Below are 21,141 nucleotides of genomic sequence, written 5' to 3' on the forward strand. Positions count from 1 at the left end.
AAAAGTTGCAACAAAAATATTTGAGTTGGTAAGTGTTGAAAGAGTGATGAGGTGTGTTGGTGAAGTGGTCCTATTGTCGAAGAAGGATAAGTTGTATCATATTCCACAAAAAAGAAAAGGAAAAAAAAAACTAAGAGTAACTATAAAATATGCTTTCACTTTTTTAAGTTGTCTTTACACGCACGCACAGAGATATATCATATATATATAAGGGGTGCATGGAGACAATGATGAACAGCAGCTATGAATAAGGGAGATTAGGCTAATACCACATTCATAGTTTCTGATAGAACTCAAACCCGATGCTGTAATGAGCTTTCCAAAATCTTCCAACTTGCCCAAAGCCCAAGCTTCAAGTCCTGAAATAATCACTTTCTCAAATAGCTATTAGTTATAACACAAAAAATAAAACAGAAATTAATAGAACCTAAGACTATGTTCACCATAAAATATTATTGAAATCATATTAAAAGGTTTATACCTTTAATAACCCGCATATTCTCTGAGAAATAATGCTCTGCTCTCTTAGCTAGATTGGATTCTAATTGGCACTAGTGGATGAGAGAAAGAAAGAAAGAGAAAGAGAGAGATGAGAAACAAATGACAAACTAAATGTAATAAACTATATTAAGGTGAAGTAAACCAGACTTCTTGATAAAATAAGGAGTCAATATGGTGTGAGGGAACATTATGAAGACATCGCCAAAATAACCAAACCAAATAAAACTAAATGAGGTGAATTTCTAAAGTCCATGTCAGAATAAACGTAATCAGATATCTCTTCTATTGAAAATTTGATATTTTTTACCTGAGAACCATCACCAACCATAAAGTAGTAAAGGAAATCTCGGAATTGAACAATACAAAATAAGATAAATAGTTTCCATTATTTTATGAAAATATTTTTGGCCAAGAAGGTCAAAGCATTTTGGGTTAATTTTTAGAAGATACATTTAATATGCAGTTCAACTTTGATCCAACTCGAGAGTATTCCATCTGGTTCAAGAAACCTAATAATAATTATAACACCGTTTAGTCAAAGTCTATCTAACATATCAAATAACAATTTTTGTTTGGTAAATTCTGATAATTTTACTGTGTGCCTATATTTCTTAGTTAATCGATATATTCTAAACTAACGCTGAATCTACTGTAATCAATGATATTTAGATGTTTTTGAAATTTTATAATAAATGTCTTTCTACATCCATACGTCAATGGCTAACATTTTTTAAGCTTGTACCCCAAAAAGAAAGAAAAGAAAAAAAGCATGATGGCTAATCATACGCAGAGCTGTGTATTATTCTTCTACTAAAATGCTAGATTAATCTTACGTACATATCCATATGCATATACATCTATATCCATATAAAAACTAGAACTTCAAGGAACTAGTATAATCAATGCAAAAACCTCTGACATTGATGTGGTTACCTTGTGAGCTTCATAGGCCTCCAGTTCAACTGTTACATTAAGGGGGGGGGAAAAAAAAAAAGGAATCAAAATTAATCTACAACAAACAAAAAATAAAATTCTCAAACTTGAGAAGGTTGTCAGGTAAAAATACTTGCCATTTGACAAAAGAGGCTCCATTTTGTGGTTTCCAGAAGCGCTGTGGAAGGAAGAAATAGTATTATGGTCCAGAACTTGTACAGATTTTTCTTGTTCTTGTTCCAAAACATAAAAAGCTTCACAACACTAGAGAACCTAAGCACTAATTAAAAGAAGAAGAAGAAGAAGAAGAAGAAGAAGCCGGAAATTTGCCAAAAACCTATTTTTTGATGAACTCATCCAGGATTTGTTTTATGGTCACATTTGGGACAGTTTAAGCAGTTTCTTTGAACTTTTTGAGTGTATTAAAAGTCTATGGTGCGTTGTTTTATATCTCGTTATGGGAGGACATCAATTAGTGAGTCCCTGGTTATATTTCCCCTCAATTTCTGATGGAGTTTGGTATGAGATATAATATAGACAGCAGTTGGTTAATCATTTGAGTTGTGCTTGGTCTGATTGTCGCTGGCTATGCCAGTTCTTAGGTGATTTACTGGTTAAATGTCTAGTAGAAAAATTGTGCTGTTGTGATTGCAAAGCCCAGAAAGTCTATCAAGGATTCTTCTCTTTCTGCATCTGATAATGTTTCCACACAGATTACTATTATTAAATTGAATGAGGCTAATTATTTTTCGTGGCACAAGCTGTAAGTGTATCACATATTGCTAGGAACATATTAAAGCTTATCATGTCTGATCCTCCATCTCAGAATGACAAAGATTTGAACAGTGGAATACTTATAACTTCACGGTTAAGGGTTAGTTATGTAATAGAATGGACCCTTCAGAGATTGCCACTGTCAAGTTTTGTATTAAAGGTAAGGAGATTTGGGATAGAGAGAGAGCATGTTTGCTATGATGGAAAATGTTGCCCAAGTTAATGAATTATGTGAGGATATTTTAAAGCTTAAGCAGGAGGATCAAAGTGTAAGTAGTACATAATTTTCTGCGACAGCTGATGCAGAGCAGTTTTATGGTCCAAATAGTGTTTTGTTTTGTTTTGGGCAGTTTCAAGCATGAGAATTAACTTGGGGAAGAGTGATGTAATGATTGAATAACATGGGTATCCTTATCTCCATTCTATACCAAACATGAACAGCCCTTATCATGCTCTTTTTGCTTTATCCTTGTGTCTACATTTCAGCTGCTTGGATAAAAGTTAATTTTACAAAAAGCCTCTTCACACATAAAAGTTCAATCAAAGTAAACCAACTAGCTGTCATGAAATCAAGTTTCCATGCTTAGCAGTTTAAAACTTGATAAATAAACAAAAGTGTTATAAGATGTAGATGCATGTTAAGCAGATCTGCAGTGCTATGGATTTCTCAAAGTAGTCTGTTCTAGAAAACAAACAAATAGATCTTACTGCAGAAGAATTCTTGCAGCCTCTTGACACTCTGCAACTCGGTGATTATATCCAGGGTTGTTAGTCAAAGCATGCTTCAAGCCTGAAAAGGCCAACAGTATTTTGTATGCTTTCTGCAGCTTCGGTGGGTGTACAAGCCTATGTTCTTTGGTCTACAAATGCCAAGAAAGACTCAAAAGACAGCATAATGCTAACGAATAGATGCTAAGAGCATATCTCTTATCTTTCAAAATTGAAGCAGAATACAGTACATCTGAAGTTCAAATTTTAAAGAAATGGCTCAGATTAATGCAAACCCATACCAAATTGCAAAAAGAAGTATTTTACCTGTGCAGAATAGATGCCATGCTTTGAGATGTAGACAACACACAGGCACAAATCAGTAAGTATATATATGCACAATTAGTACTCTTTGAGGATACCAAAACTAAGGGGAAAAAAAAAACCAATCTTGTGTAATAAAATAAGTCAGGTTTTCAAATTTACTGAGCAATGATAAAACTAAGATGGAGTTAAAGGCAGATGGAGAAGAACTAGGTCCCACTTTGATTGACAATGGGCTTAGTAACAACAGTACTAATTTGGTGATGCGGGGAGCGAGGAGATGGTACTATGTTAATTTAATTTTATCTAATCTAAGAAGTCAGGAATATTTCTGCAATTATCAGAACTAGATATGATCTATACATGTGGCCCATCGATCATTATGGGTTTTGCAAGTTAGTAGCCTTTATTTTTGAGTTTAGTAGTTAAAAGTCATCAAGTCCAAGTCCTTATTAAGGTTAGGTATACTTTTATATAAGCAAACGTTTCCAATCTAATAACGAATGAGTCTAAGAGAATTTTTATAAAAGAATACGTTGGAGGATTGTGTTATGCAACTCTATTTGAGGCGCAACACCGAGAAAATCTATGTTCGATGCTTTTGTTTCTCTTCTCCTTCTCCTTCTCCTTCCCATTTTCTATTCGGTTTTTTAGAAATTTCCCTTCAAATTCCACCCAAGACTAGATCTGATTTTACATGTATTCTTTCTCTAAAATCCTACTCATAAAAGCCCCAAACGCTATGTCCCACTCAAAGAAACAACCTGTGAAGTTCTTTTTGGACTTGTAAGAATTGCAGTTTTAGGATTTTCTTTTCCATAGACCTTGCAAACAATGGCGGAGAGGGGGATCGCACTCCCAAATATTCTTGCAAAAAAAAAAAGTAGAAAGAATTTTAGGCCTAAACCCCAAAAAAGACTCCAAGGGCTGGCCCTCCCACCTCCCTCCCTCCCCAAAAGAAAATCTACATAGCATGGTGTCCCACTAAAAAATTTAATATATATAATGATTCTAATTGCCTCCCCACAAGATACATAGTATCTTTTTCACCTGCTCCACTGACACAATCAGACATTCCCTCTAAGTTTTTCCTTTCTTTTCCCTTCCCATGCCCCATTGAGACAATATGCCATTCCAAAATTGTTTTCCTTCTCTTTTTCCCAGCAACCAGAAAAGAAATTAAGCAACGAAACTAATATATCAGCCCCACTACCCCCACCATGTGGTTCTGCCCCTATGAATATGATAATCGATCTCGGAATCAACTCAATGCAACAAAAATGAAGAACCAATGACATTTGAGAAAGCTTAGCCCAAAAAAAGAAATAAAAGAAAAAGAAAAGGAAACATTCGAGGGAAGACATAAAAAAACAAAACAAAACAAAACAAGAAAACATACACAGAAGGCAATATGCACCCAGAAAAGTTCATATATACAAGCAGTAGCACATAACAAACCCAGAAAAGATCAACGTCACAAAAATAGAATCTAACTCTTCACCTAAATGGAATCATCTGTTGTTTCAGAGATAATTTAGATTTGTGGTTTTTAGAACATCTTATATGGCAATTGCATTCATAATTTACCTTGCAGTTCATGCACGTTAGGCAACCATGGCTTGAAAGCAATATGGCTGATTGATCCAATATGCCATTTCTCAGACCCAAATATTCATTTTCGATAAGCCTACATTTGCAAAAGAGTATACTTTAGAAATGGCTAGTATGATTAAACAAATGGGGTATTTTTTCGAAGATGGCACCTAAATACCATAAAAGACATAATACTGTTGTTCAACAATTTTATATTTCTCAAAGCGGCAAGAGGACTTCTCAATACTTAGAGAGAATATATGAAGCTCCTTCATTCCTAAGCTTCCAAGAGAAGCCATGCATTTAATTAGCCAAATTAATATTCAGGGTACCTTAGGGATATTTCTGCCAATTGTAGTTTGCAGGAGTTTTAGGATTATTGGTTTTTTTACTGTAACATTATTGATTCTCTTAGTTTAAATATATATCTGTAACAAGATGAATGAAAACATAGAAACTTTACAGCATCTAGAGAGTACTTGTGATATTATGCAAGTGTAAGAAGACTTGAATTGTGTATATCATGAGTGAAAAAGCTACTTCTGTTGACTATAAAAATTATTTTCATCTCCCCTTGCAAGCAACAAAGTTTGAAGTTATTTCATTGTTAAGAATTTGTCTCTTAAATCAGCTTCTTTGGGATGACTACTGATTTAACGCATGTATGTAATCTTCAATTGATAAAATAATGATGATAGATATATCATGAAAAGTATATTCAGATGTTTAAGAAACTTACCGATCATATTCAATATTTTCAGTAGGAGACACCCTTATATTATTTGCACTTTCAAATGCCAACAGGTAAGCTACGCCAACCTGTCAAACATGTAACTAGATGGATTAACGATTTTGAATATAAAGAAAATGTGCTCAAGAGTTTTCAAAGCCAACCGCTACATAAAAGCACTATTGAGAGGAAATCTTTACTTCTACTATTTAAGTAATGATATACAAAGAGGGGCCAGCCACTTTCTCTGAAAGACTCTCATTCTATCTTTTCTCATCTTATGATTCCACAATATGGTATTGGAGACTTATTTTTCTTTTTAATCTCTTTGGCCTTGTGTTCAATTCTTAAGGTCCCGCTTTTATTAACTTCCAGTTGGGTTCCCTTCTTGTCACAAGGAGAACAAGCTGGCACACCAGCAGACTGAGAGAATCCTAAAGATACATTTTAATAAGCAATAGAACTAATATAGAACTTGATTACAGCAAGAATTTATTGAGAATTCTTTTCTCCCACTTCCACAAGACAAAGGAAACAATGATAATTTCTACTTCAACCAGGAAAAGGAAACAGGACACAAAATACATAGAAACGGCCTAAAAATTAAAATTACACAGTACAAGTAAGAGGTGGCATGCTAACAATTCCTATGTATCAAATAATCACCAGCCACTTGCTGTACATCAGCTTTGCACGTACAAGGCCTGCATTTGGTCTAAGGTAATTAGACTGGCCCGTGCATGAAGGAAGGTCTCATATGTCTTAGTGTGGCATACATTGTTGGACCCAGTTCTTATTAGCTTAAGCTTCTAAATTAAACCAAAATTGTTAAAAAGAAACCTCATCAACCCGTCCACCTTATGGTTTAGCAGCATGTCATCTTCATCAACTTCTAATAATAAAGTATTACTTTTGGGCGAAGCAGTAGGGCATAAATTGTATTCTACTAGGAAATCATACAGCAAACCTACACACCGAGGCCAACTAAAACTCTTACATAATTGGCTATAGAGTTCTGATAAACATAATAAACATCAGTGTGTTAAAACTTAATTTCCTTAATCATAAGCCCTGATTTCCCACACTACCTCAAAAATAAATAAATAACAAAAATCAAGATAAGATAGGGCAGCTCTATAATTTCCGCTCAGAAAATGAAACCATTTAGCTGACGTGAATTTTTTTCTATTACAGGGTTCTGTAATCTATGAATTTCTCAACTGTCAACATGCTTGAAGAAATGTAAATAAAAAGAAAACAGAGGCTTACAGCAGCAGAAGAGCTAAGGCCTGAACTGTCAAGACCCTCAGAACCACATATGTATCCTATGATACCCTGAAACAATTTCAACAAATTGTCTGAAAAATGAATTCCAAAACTGCACAATCTTACGATAGGTGTGCTATTTGTTTTCAAGAATTTTCCAAGAATCCTGAACAACAAACAGTTTAGTCACCTGCCTTGCAAAAATATTTTAAGTTCAGAAGCTGACTTTTAAGCTACCGTGAAGAACATAAACAAATGAAGCAGTTCAAATGAGACCAAAAAAATATCTTTAACCTGCACAAGCTCTTTTTCTCTACGCTTCAGTGCATATACAGCTCCTCTAGCATAATTTCCCCAGCTACATTCTTCCTGTGATGTGGAAGAATCATTTGCATGGATCTTACCATTTTCCCGAATCATGTGTATTGGGTGCTGAGTTTCGTCAACTCTATAAGAACCACAACAAAAAGCAAATGAAATTTAATATTGGCCACATTATATGACAAATGTGACAATCATCAATCCTTGTTAGCAAAGAAATAGAAGGTCCTATGAAATGGGAATTGCAAATGCAGATAACAGAGATTACTATCAACTAACGCTATTACAAAGGCACTTTAGTTCTACTTATATCCTTCTACTCCTAGAAGGCCTTCTTGAGATTCCAAGGCCCTCCTCTCCTCCTCATCCTCATCCTACGTTTCTTTAAATTTAGAGCCACAACAAGCTTAAACTCATTCTAAAAGTCCTGTTTATAAATCTTAACATAGCCCTCTTCAAAATATCAAATTTATGGTTCGCAATGTTGTTCATGAGTATTGTTAAAGAGATATCTGACATCACAAAAGGAGAAGCAAAATGCGTGTCAATCAAAATTTTAAATCATTGATAGGTATCTATCTTGCTTGTAGTGGTCAATTTCATTGTTTGCATGGCCTTAACATGTTTGAAACTCAATAAGTTGAAGGAAAGATGTACTTAAAAGATGATAGTAAAACCATATTAGGAAGGTTGGACTACTGGAACCGAATACAAAAGCAAACGAAACAATTAAGAAGATGATTATATGAATAGTCTCATACCTGAACCGAACTTCTCCTTTAAATTGTGCTGAACGCAGTACAACCTACAACAGTCATAGCAGAATATGTGAAAATTTATTGGAAATTTAAAGTTCCTGATATATTATGCTTGAGTCAATTATCTCCCAAGAATTTCATTCGATAAAATAGAAGGAACCAAAAATATATATATATATATTAGAAAGACAGTAACAAGGTGAGACTTCTAGGAAACTTGGATTATCCACAGATCTGGATGAGGCTGTTCTATGTCAGATGAATTTTGAATAAGTTTTAGTTTCCTTTTCTTTCATGGTTGGCACTAAATGAGGCTTAATTGCTTTACCTTGATACTATACATAAAATGCTTTGGCTTTGTGGGACGGGCTGGTAGATTACCATCAAATCCACTATTAAAGCAGGTTGAGGGCAGATTTTTCCCTTTCACGTGGAAATTCAAGATCAAAAGGCACGGTTTCTTGGCACTCCATTGATGTAAATTTGATATCCAAAATGTTGAAGTTTTGATTGTAAGAACTCAAATCCATAAAATTAGGCCTGGAATCTATAATACTGAAAGTAGTATGCATACACATCATCCATCCTTGTCCTTCTATAAAATATTTTGAAAGTCACATAAAGATTACAAACAAAATTCAGAAGATCTAAAAATCTAAGAAAGAAGAGACATGTACACCACTGAAAGACAGCATCCACATACAAATATTTGTATAATAAAGATCTAAGCTTGAGCATAGAATGCTCAACACTGTTAAAAGTCAGACATTTCCTCTCTGTCTCTCTCTCTCTCTCTAAATCATCCACATAATGCAAAGACGAGTTGCCTTGCATACCAAACTAGTATTAAGCTGACTAAAAAGTCCTCTCCGATCAAAGGACTACATCACTTAACTTCTTGGTGCCACTATTTAAAGCGAAAACAAAAGACCACAACTCTATAGCAACTAAGCAATAAAGCAATAGATGATCAACTAACTCCCAGTTGGATATACACAAGTTCATTAGAATAATATTCCTTTTAATGAGGTTATCCAGAGTCGAATTTCCCCAACGCAGCTGTCCAGGGAGAGAAAAAAGTTATCTTCTTTGGAACTTTGAAGTTACACCAAATACTCTTCCAAGGAAATTGCACACCACCAGATCATTTTATGCCTTATAGAAAGATGGAATGGAAAACGTGCCAGACTTTCTCATTTAGAAACGATAGGAAATGATTCTTTTATTGCCACATTCCTATACCACAAATCATGCCAAAATTGAACCCTCCTACTATCCTGTACCACAAAGTTAGCAAACCCAAAAAACCTCTCTCATCCTCATCCTACCCTAATACTTTTCCAAATACTACAACCATGACACCTCTCACCAAGCCTGTCCTGTCGTCCAAGGGCCCCCTACTCCATTCAACTCTTGTTAACAATCTCCATAACTAAGATTAGGGTAAAGGAGAAAGTGGACCCGCTGCCTCAGCCCTGTAAAACTCCCAAATAAAACAGCGTGGCATATGTCAAGATGCAAGAGAAAATCCACTTTTTCCATTTCTCATCAAAACCAAATCTATCACATATATAAATCACACTATCCCAGTTGACATGATCATATGACTTCTCAATATCTACTTCTTCAAGGAAACATGGAATTCAACTTCTAATCATGCTATCAACGTATTCATCAGCAATAGGTACTGAGTCCAAAAGCATTCTGGTATCCAAGATCAACTTCCTCAACATTCTTTTTAGTCTACTAGCTAATACCTTGACCAACACACACTCCCAACCAAGCTGATTGAACAAAAGTTCCTTGTGTTTCCAGCCCCCTATTTCTTAGGGACAAGAGTGATAAACAATGCATTCAAAGATTTTTCAAGCCTACATTTTTCATGGAATTCTTGAAAGAACCCCATTATGCGTTTCTTGCTCTAATACACTCCAAAAATGCTGAAAGAACGCCTAAGTGAAACCATTTGGAGCTGGCACTTTGCCCCCCATCATATCTCTCTCAACCGCCTCTATTCTCGGAACCAATATTGAGAAGTGCAAACCATCCACCTCGGTCTCCGATAAACTGACTCTTTAGACAGATTACAATAGAACTGAACAAGCTCGTCCTTCACTTCTTCCTTCTCTGGAAGAACAGTGTCATCAACCTACATTTCTCCAATAGAATTTGACTCTTCGATGCTAGTTCGCCAATCTAGGAAAGAATTTAGTGTTATTGTCCCCTTCTTTAAGCCACACTGCCCTGATTTCTGTAGCCAAGAATGTATTCCATCTTGGACAGTCTCTCTAATTCTCATTTAAGCTCTTCCATGGTAAACTGCTTCTCTTGAGACAACCCTTCTCCCCCTTCATATCCAGATTATGAATATCAGCCAGCATCTTGCTCTTTGTAACACCAAAAATCACCAAAAACCTGCTTGCTCCAAGTTTTCAGATCATTCATTAAAGCCTTCAACTTCCAGCTACCACAAAGGCCTTGAACCATTCTCATACTATTTTCACAAACCTCTCCTCTTATGGCCACATATTTTCAGATCCTTCAATATCTATAAGGCCTCTGCATGTTAGTGGGCTCACATAAATGAGGCAAGTCGGAAGGGACATTGGCTATTTTCCCTTGTTGATTATGATGATGATTCATAGTGCATGCCTAAAATGTCATATAAATACAAACGAGCTGCTGAAATTTCCAAATACCCCTCACCCAATTGTTGGCATTAGCTGCGTAAAGAGTATCTTACTCTTACCTGAATATCACCAGAAGGAATAAACCCTAAAAGTATTCCCTTATCAATTGTCATGGCTGCAACAGTTCCACCCTGTAAACAGAGGCCATATAAACATTTGTATGTAAAGAAGATATAAATATTGAAGTCAACAAAAGGAAAAAGCAACTCAAAAAAATGCAACAGTAAAACAAGTTTGTTAACTCTGATGCCAAGTCCTAAAGAGTATATGCTAAACAAACAAGGTTTGCATATATACTAAACTCAGATCACAAGCACATTCTAAACAAACAAGTTCACAAGCATAAATCATCAAAGCCAACCTGATGATCAATGTGAGCTCCCAATGGACAAATCCGATAAGGAGAGACTACAACTCGAACTTCCTCAACACCTCTCCCAGCCATTTGTGAAACAACCTTTTTAATACCATTTAACTGCAGCACATAAGAATAAAAGATATATCCTTAGCATCACAAAATGAACAGCCAGAGGCCAAATAAGTATATGTCGGTCATGAATCTAGAACGAATAAGAACAAGAATAACGGGTGAATCCCAGATGAGCGCCAGAAAAATATCATCGAAGTTCAACCCACATTGAAGAGTTTTACATGGAGCTGTTTGGTTTCAAATTGCTGATAGAACTACCCGCGCACCAGCATTGATGTTCAAGCTGGTGATTTCTATCAGAACAGTGCTATAAAACAAATAATGCACCATTCAAACAGCAACCAAACTATGATAATGAGCACATCGGAACGATAACAACGAATCCAGAGTAATAATTCACAAATCAGAGCAAAAGAAAAGAACCCCAGTAAAGAACAGAGAAAATTGGAGTGAACAGAGGCAACCCAATAAGAGAGAAACGACAATGTTGGCGAATATGAAGCTACAGATCAAGAATTACCTCCTCGTCAGATGGCCAAGACGACGCACCCATCTTCCCAAGTGCAATCCTACTGTTTCCAATCCGAATTCCTAAAGGGAATTCGTTTTACAACAACACAAAAGGTAGATTTCCTTTATTATGGCTGTGATAGAGAGAGAGAAAGGTGCAGTAAAGTACACGAAAAAAGCAAAGAAAGGAGACAAAAAAGAGATGGTGGTTAGTCTAGCGGCAAAATCGGTTGTTACGTCATTGATCTCTGTCTTTTTTTTTTTTCTTTTTTCTTTTTTGGATAAGACCCTCTCTGTCTTTGGTATATCTTCAAAGGAAAGATCAGTTCCCGGGCCAGTCTTTATGTGTACATTGTTAATACGTTTTATACGTACATCGGTGTCTTGTCAGTTTTGAAAAACATTTGACCTATTTTCACTCGATTGGATGAAAATTTGAAACAGCTTAAGAAATTTGGTTTTTCTTTTTTTTTTTTTTTTTAAGTAATTTTGTAATTTGGTTAGTTGTTGCTTGTTGAAGGGTTTTTTTTTTTAATTATTTAAAAAATTACTTTCACTAAAAATAATTTTGAATTTTTTGCAAATATTTTGTATTTTAGGTTGTTTATTCACAAAAGTTCAAGGCTTTTCGAACTTTTACACATTTTTATAAGACCTTCAAAAGTTTTAAAACTCTCAATTTCACCTATTGAACTTCTAATTTGATGCAATCTATTCTCTTGCGTTAAATCCTAAATGAGGCAACGAAAAATACCAAAATACCCTTAATTTTTTGTTTTTATTTTTATTTTTAATGTGAAATTAAGGATAAATTTAAAATTTTATAAAAATTTCAAGTATGAAAGGGCATTTTATCCATTTTAATGTATGTTTAACGTCAAACCCTAACAGATGTGGTAGATTGCATTAAATTACAAATTCGATGGGTGAAATTAAGAGTTTTTTTAACTTTATAAGGTATTCTCAAAACACTTGAAAGTTCATGAGATGTTTATGAAGTTTCTCATTTCTATTTTGAAAACATAAAACATAAGTAAACAAGGGAATGGTTTAACAAATAAAGTCATAAGGCTAGCAATTCTTGTAATGTCCAAAATACGTGTAATTTTAATTTACATTTTTAATTCTCACATATATTATGAACATACGTTAATTTTTTTTCTTCGTATTTCTTCTTTTTCCTTTTTTATGAATAATATTCTATTTTCTTGGTATGTTAAATGTTATCATCTATTCACATTCAAAGAAAAATTCCGTGTGTCTAGCCAATTTTGATAAACGTTTGGCATATTTTTACTTGGATGAAATTTTATAACAGCTTAAGAGATTATGTGGTTAACCATTATTGTACAAGTTATAAGTGTTGGGTTTTGAATTGCCAAATTCAGTGACAAAATACATTTATCTGCAATCCTGTCAGCAGTGCATACATACGAGGTGTTGTGTCAAGAGAAGACCTAGAACATGTGGTTAAGCTTAACCAATCATAATAGAAGACCTATATGATATAGTTAAGTTTAATCAAATCGGAATTCTTTAATCAGAGTTAAAATAGGATTTGATTAAATTTCGTATCATGTACATGTATCAGTATTTGGACCATAACTTTCGGCTCAAGAATTGGATTGAGGTGAAACTAGCGGCACTGGAAAGCTAATACAAAATTATACAAATATTTATGAAATAAGATTTTCAAAATTCGAAAGTTAGCTATGCCAAAATCGTCTCGCAAGATAAGGAAAAAAATTTGGATGAATTCTAATCCAACTAGAACTAGTTTTTCTTCCCATTTTAACTAGTACTAGGTTTTCTTGTAGTCTATATAGAGAGAGCTATTATGCACGAAATTGTAAGGAATTTCACATAAGAATTTCATGTGCTAAGAGTGCGTTTAAGATATTGAGCGTTAGGTTAGTCTCTCTTAGAGTTAAAGGTTATGTCTTCATCACAGATCATAAACAACTAAAATCTACCGGAGTTCCGGTAAAGAAGATCACGTAGAAGGATTGTGCCAGATATTCTGGAATGTGCCAGATATTTATGGAAAGGGCTACTGCGGTAGAAGTCAAGTGGATCGCTTGTTTTATACAATAAAGTGTCGACTTCAAAGGTTTTGTAAGTGTGAACTTCTTGTAATCCTTATTATTTTGCTAATTTAGTTGATTTTCTGGGTTTGGCTGCCTTGGAGACGTTTTACATTTTAGAGAGTTCTCCAAATGGTTTCCTCTTCGTCACCAAAATATATGTCGCTGTGATTTATTGTTTTACATATTTTGGTTGTATGATTGTTTAATTTTTAATTCCGTGTATTATTTGCATACACATATTCAACCCCCTTTTATGTGTCGTTTGGAGTCGTATATATATTTTTCAATTGGTATCAGAGCGGGTTCACTCTGTTTGGATTAAATTCCTGAGTGAGATCCTTGACTCCTTTGTTATGAATACTCCTCAGTCCCTTAGCATGGATTCTGATGAGGAGATTGACCTTCAAATGGCCTATAACAAGCTCTTTAAGACATTTGTTAAATTGACTCATCATCATCAAATTTCCCTTAAAAAGCTTAATGATATTGAGCATGAGAAAGAGTCTTTAGTTATTAAATTGTCTAAATCACATGCCTTAATTGACTCTTTGAAATTTGAAAATACTATGCTTATTGATAAATTTGGTGCCTCTACTTCACATGCTTCTAATTCTGAAAGAAAAACTTTGTTTGTTAAGCATGTGAAAGTTGCAGAAGTCAAAGCCAGTATAGTTTGCTTGGATAAGGGCAAAACTTCTTCTATGAATATTTGTGTGAAGCCTGAATTCAAGGCTCTTTCAAGGAAACAAACTCATGCAAAGTTTGTTCATACATGCCACCATTGTGGGATTATTGGTCATATTAGACCAAATTGTTCTAAGTTGAAATCCCAAAGACCTTGAAATAAAAAGGCTGCTCCTAAGAAACAAAAAGGTGGTGTAGAGTCATGTTTGTATAGATCTAAGTATATGTATATCCCTCCTCATATGAGACAAGCTTCTTCGAAATTTGTCTCTACTTGCTATCATTGTGGCAAAGTTGGTCATATTCTATCTAACTGTTTTAAATTGAAACCCTGTGAGCATAAGAGTGGGAATTCCAATTCTAGGAAAGGTTTTGAGGGACAATGCATAATGATGAGGGGAGTGTTATCTAGGTTAGATGAGTTTGACAAGAGTCACAAATCTGTACCTAGGGTTAAGAAGGTTTGGGTTAAGAAGATTGATACCATTCACCCTTTAAGGGGGAATGGTGGTGGACTCACCTAGAGTAAGTGGTCCATAACATATCTAGGATTGGTTGTCTTGCATATTTCTTCATGTCCTAGAGCATGTAGCATTCATTGCATTTTTTTTTTTCTAATTTCAGTTATGCATATGCATTGCATTAATTGTGTGCATTATATATATATATATATATTAGGTTGTCTCCTCCTTATTTTTGTCATATGCATCTTGATAGTCCATAAACTTCTCATATATACTTCATGGATCCAATTCCTTATATCTCAAAATGTACTTACTATACATGAGATGAATATGTATCAATGGACTGTTTTTTTTTTTTTTTTTTTTTTTTTGTGCCTAAGCTTAAGCTTCTATGATACATTTTACCTATGCTTGAACTATTGTGCACATTTAAGCTTATATTGAGTATGAATTTGACCGTGAGGGTGAGTTATGTTAGGCAACCATATGAGGAAGATTGACTAGTTGTGTCTATCAAATTGACCAAATGCTAGTTGAACCTAGGACCTAAAAATTCTAGCATTCCTCTAATTTGGTTTGAAGCACTAAATGATTAAAGACACATATATTCTCAAAGAGAAAAATAGTGAAACAAGAAAACAAATGAACATATTCCAAAAGGAATCTATTTTACTATGTCTTATTTGTGCTCAACTTGTCCCTATAGAAATAGTCATAACCATATTCATTGTGGAAAGAGATGGTCACTACCGGACAATGTTTGAGTATGTGCTATTACTACATGGGAAGTGTATTGGATGAGGGTGACACGGCCCTAGCAAGGTTTGACTTTTGTTTAGATATACATGTCAATCTTCCCATGAGGTAATTTAAGTTTTTGCTTGCTAGCCTATCCCCACACCGTATAAGTTCTTAAACTTACTTGATGGTTAGCTTTCACACACAACATATAAGCATGGGTTAAGTGGAACATGTTGCTTTGCTTGTGTTGAAGAAACTTTTGTTTCATATCTTTTTATTCTCATGCATATTTTGGACATTATGAGATATTACCGGATAATCATTGCTTAATACATGAGTCTTTTTTGTTTTATCATGTGTGTATTTGACATTTTTCTTATGTCATACATTGAATGAGAGAATTTTTTTTATCATGATCTTGCATTTCACTCATTATGCATTCATAGTTTTGATCATGTTTATGTTTCTCTGACTTTCTTTGGGCTTTATTGGTGTTTTACTGCTCTTTGTCCATTCATGACAAAAAGGGGGAGAGAAAGTTTTAGAGAGTGCAGACTGGGAATAGATAGAACACCATAGATGATTTTGATTTTGATATACTTGTTGCATCTATGGATGATACTTGTTTTGTGTTTTAACAGATTTGGTGAGCTATTCATGATTATATTCTATTCAAATCTGTTATATTATTAGTACATTGGGTATTTCTATTTCACATACGTTTAATATGTTTTGTGAGTGTTTCAAGAAACAAAAGTTATCTATTCAGATGTAACTTTTAAATTTTGTCACATAATTGTCAAAAAGGGAGTTTGTTGGGTTTTGAATTGCCAAATTCTGTGACAAAATACATTCATCTGCAATGCATACATACGATGTCTTGTGTCAAGAGAAGACCTAGAAGATATGATTAAGCTTAACCAATCATAATAGAAGGCCTATATGATATGGTTAAGTTTAATTAAATCGGAATTCTTTAATTAGAGTTAAAAAAGGATTTGATTAAATTTCGTATCCTGCACATGTATCAGTATTTGGATCATAACTTTCGGCTCAAGAATCGGATTGAGTGAAACTAGCAGCATTGGAAAGCTAACACAAAATTATACAAATATTTGTGAAATAAGATTTTCAAAATTCGAAAGTTAGCTATGCCAAAATCGTTTCGCAAGATAAGGAAGAAAATTTGAATGAATCCTATTCCAACTAGAACTAGTTTTTCTTTCCATTTCAACTAGTACTAGGTTTTCTTGTAGTCTATATATAGAGAGTTGTTATGCACGAAATTGTAAAGAATTCCACATAAGAATTTCATGTGCTAAGAGAGCGTTTAAGATATTGAGCGTTAGGTTAGTCTCTCTTAGAGTTAAATGTTATGTCTTCATCACAGATCATAAACAACTGAAGTCTACAGGAGTTCCGGTAAAGGAGATCACGTAGAAAGATTGTGTCAGATGTTCTGGAAAGGGATACTGCGATAGAAGTCAAGTGGATCGCTTGTCTTATACAATAAAGCGTCAACTTCAAAGGTTTTGTAAGTGTGAATTTCTTGTAATCCTATTATTTTACTGATTTAGTTGATTTCTTGGGTTTGGCTGCCCCGGAGAGGTTTTACATTTTAGAGAGTTCTCTAAATGGTTTTCTCTTCGTCACCAAAATATCTGTCGCTGTGATTTATTGTTTTACATATTTTGGTTGTATGATTGTTTAATTTTTAATTCCGCTTATTATTTGCATACACCTATTCAATCCCCTTCTAGGTGTCGTTTGAAGTCGTATATATATTTTTCAATAAGAAAGAAACAAATATTTTTCAAAATCTCTGTAAAAGACAGATTCTATTTTCTTTGTACATTAAATGCTATCATCTATTCACATTCCAAGTATAAAAATAAATTAATTAGGTCCAATTGAAGATGTCGATCTCGATTATTTATAGATTTAATTGAACGATTTTGATATATTAGTAATATTTTACCAATATGAAAATAAGGAAATATAAAGAATACCACCAAAATAATAATAATAATAATCAAAGATAATTTAGTTTGAAATTAAGATAATTTACTTTTTTGGAAAAATTATACTTTACCTTTCAAAGTTTGGGGCAATTTTTAATTCGACATACAATGCTTTAATTTTTGCAATGCACCCTCTAAACTTCTAAATTTTTGCAATTTGACAATTCTATCAATCAAAGTCTTTTTGACTAATGGAACTGTGATCATCAGTTGGTCTTTCTTTTCTTTTTTTTTTTTCTTTTTTTTTTCCAAAATTCCCCAATCCCGTCCAAACGCATGCACGCTTGTTTCACATTACCCATGCCCAACCCAACCCAACCCAACCCAAGATTTGAACCGGGAATTGAGAAGAATTCTATGCAGCTGAGGAAGGTGAAATCCGACTCCGTCAAGGGTGTTGAAGGAAGCGGCAATGGAGCTAATCAGACAAGCTCAGTTCAGCTGAGAAAGGCCAAGTAGGATTTGAGTATAACTGTAGATGAATCAGAGAAATTGGTGATGGGTCTGTTGGAGGAATTGAGAAAATCCCAGTTGATGGATCTGATGAAACTTGCAAAGAGTTTGGTGTTTGCCAAGAAAAGGTCATAACAGATTGAAGTATTGTGGTGAATTGTGCTCCAAAAGTGGATGTGAACAATGGCAAGGAGGTGACATCTTTTTTTTTTTTGGTCGTGTGTGTGTGCGTGTTTTTTTTTTTTATTTTTTTTTTTACGTTCGTTATATATTATCAATTTAGTTCACTGCGTGAGGTAAAGTTACTCCAACAGAAAAATGCCAATGCAAGGAAAGAAGCTCCTCTATATGCTCAATTTCATGGACACTTAATAAGAGCAAAGAAGGTGGATCAAGATTCCCTCTAATTTGGGGGATTCGGGGCGTTCATTCAAAATGAACGGTAAAAAATAAACCAAAAAATGTTGTAAACCGCACCCATAACCACAATGAAATAGTCAACCACTCAAATGTCGAATTAGGGTAGGGCAACCACCCACTCACCTTTAAAAGCGGTGGTCGTACTACTCCCTAAGAGTTCAAGGGTGGCCCCAAGCCACCGGGCAAAGCCCTTAGGTGGTAATGTGATTACTCCTAATGGTTCACAAGTGACCGTTGATCACTTTAAAGGGTGGTCCAGCCACTTTCAATTGCTTGACAAACGGTGTAATGGAGGTAGTATGCATCCACAAGGAAACAATAGACTATCCTAGACATAGCCATCTATACCACATGTGGCGTAACATTGTTCACAAATGGATTATAAATGCATAATGCATTCAATTTGCATAATGAGATGATAGAATTTTTATTGATTTGCTTAATTATATTGACTAAAAGAAAGAAATGCATAAGCGAGTAGGCATTTAGGATGTCGTGTTGGCACAATTGTGTTAAAAAGAGTGTTGTTTATGAATACTATAATTATTAAACAAAAAAATATTAGTACACAAATAAAGTTAAAAATTGGGAATGGGCATATGAGTAGCTTGACCCAACATCAAATGGACACCAAAAATAGCATTTTGTGAGACATAAGCAAAAGACACCCATTGTACTTGCAAGAAGATTAGGGAGTCATAGCAAAGAGGCTATATAGCATTGTAGATTATAAGACCAAAGCCTCCAAGAAAGAAGGAGCAACATCGCGATGTTCGTCAAATATGGATGTGTCTAGCGGTAGACGCATACTACGGCTTCGTTTGGCAACAGGGTTGTCCTAGACCCTGTTCACCTTTTGACTAGTTGACCATTCAATTTTGAACTTTTAACATCAATATTTCAGCTTCTTTGACCATATTGCCCTTATTTTTCTCTGGATACTTTTTGTGTTTTTTTCCTTGTTTGGTTGTCTAGAAAATCGGGGAAGGGAAATGTTTGGAAATTGGGATTTTGGATCCTTTATAGCTGATTTTACGGTTATTTCTGCTGTGTGTAGGATTTTAAAGTAGTTTCATTCATTTTTCACTGATTCTCTAGGCAAATAGTTAGGGTTTTATATTTTGGGTGTCCCCCCTGCGCTAGCTTCATGTCCATCAAAGTAATCAGGGAGTACAAAAAAGAAGAAAATGTTGGCCCAGGTAAAACTTATCGAGAAACAAAAATCAAGAAAAACCCAAAGATCCCAGGCACAAAAATGGAATTACCCATAATCGCAGAACAACAACACAAAAATATCATTCAAAGAATCACAACTCCTCTGCAAAACCTCAGAAAAAACTAACCCACGACCACAACAATCAACACACAGAAAAATTTCAATGAAAAGACAAAGAATGGAAAAGAAAAGGTGCCTCGTAGTCCTGGCCTTTGAAGACATGGCAGTGAAAGAATGTGAAATTCATAGCTGTGAGCTTGGAAACCTTCTTTCAAATACTCAAGAAACAGAGTAGGCGGTGAACAAAAAAATAGAACAGAGCAAGCAGAGAGAGTGTGGAGAGGGCGAGAGGCTGTGAGAGCAGAGAGTGAGAATGTGAAATTCACGGCTGTGAGAAGACAGGTAAAGGAAAGAAAGTGAGGGAGATGGAGGGTAATCGAGAGTGCTGGAAAACAAAACAAAAAAAAAGTGAAGGCTAATATGGTAATTTTACTAAGAGTTATTTTATTAGATACACATATATCGAAAATTTACAGTATCTAGGCTGCCCAACACCTTTGCCAAACACCCCCTAAATCTGAAAATCTCCATAAGTCAAAATGGGGCACTTGCTATAGAAATCGAGAGGAGCAAGTAAAGTACATATTTGCCGCAAAAGGAGCGATGACACGTGTAGCCCATGCGTGGAAAAGGGAAGTAACGAAAGGTGAAAATGGGGTCGACGATGCTGGTGGAGGATCGTGTGGTGAGAAAACTTAGACGTGCTTCCACATCGTGAGCTTAGCGGTAGATTTGATTTTCAAAACCTATACAAAATATCATAAAAAGAAAAAGACAAAACAAGTAAGAGAGATTCAATTAGGGGAAATTTTCTTCGGCTCAATTTATGAAGCTGACATTTATTCTTCAATTACATGCATTTAAAAAAATATTTAAAAGAGTAATGTTATACATCATATTTTTATCACATTTTGTTCTTACAATCCGCCTTCGTTATAAGAGAGGAAAAAAAAAATCAAAGGATGATAGACAATGTTACATCTATGGTATATAACTTCTTTTTTTGACACGTCCGCTCGCTCAAGAAGAGAGGGATGTAACGTTTTTCTTCTAACAATCCATGTGATAGGACATATGTGTCGGTGGAAAGAATTTTCCTCAACAAATTGTGGAGAAAAACTCTATCCTTATTTAAATTGTTGACGGATAAAATTTTAAAATTTCTAAATTAAAAAATGGAACCCGATTTTCTTTTAAGAATCAAAAATATATTATTTCAACCATATATTTAAGATAGTTTAACATACAAAATTCATTATCACGAGTTTAATTTGGGAAAAAAATGTTGAGCTTAATAATGACGAAATCTCACAACTATGGGCCTATGGCTATATTGGCTACATAGCCTACATGAGAAAATTAAAAATCCCATAGGGGTGTTTTAGTCTTTAGATCCAATTTTGATTCATAAGTACTCTTCCGTGCCACCAGCGTGCATGCCCACCTCCCCTCAAGCA

At 34.6% G+C, this 21,141-nt stretch overlaps 1 protein-coding gene across 1 annotated transcript in view; it reads right to left on the bottom strand.

The window, feature by feature from the left end:
• Positions 1 to 11,808, bottom strand: part of LOC132185808 (galacturonokinase) — a gene marked incomplete in the record, with an annotated part of 18,227 nt that extends 6,419 nt beyond the window's left edge. The window contains 13 exon segments of the mRNA XM_059599600.1: positions 273 to 359; positions 482 to 551; positions 1,435 to 1,463; positions 1,572 to 1,612; positions 2,917 to 3,068; positions 4,828 to 4,927; positions 5,573 to 5,652; positions 6,833 to 6,898; positions 7,124 to 7,277; positions 7,912 to 7,955; positions 10,658 to 10,729; positions 10,960 to 11,073; positions 11,549 to 11,808. Coding sequence (XP_059455583.1) covers positions 273 to 359; positions 482 to 551; positions 1,435 to 1,463; positions 1,572 to 1,612; positions 2,917 to 3,068; positions 4,828 to 4,927; positions 5,573 to 5,652; positions 6,833 to 6,898; positions 7,124 to 7,277; positions 7,912 to 7,955; positions 10,658 to 10,729; positions 10,960 to 11,073; positions 11,549 to 11,581 — 1,042 coding nt within the window.
• Between the last annotated feature and the right edge of the window lie 9,333 nt (positions 11,809 to 21,141).

Source organism: Corylus avellana, chromosome ca6, assembly GCF_901000735.1.
Source record: "Corylus avellana chromosome ca6, CavTom2PMs-1.0".
Taxonomy (NCBI): Eukaryota; Viridiplantae; Streptophyta; class Magnoliopsida; order Fagales; family Betulaceae; genus Corylus; species Corylus avellana.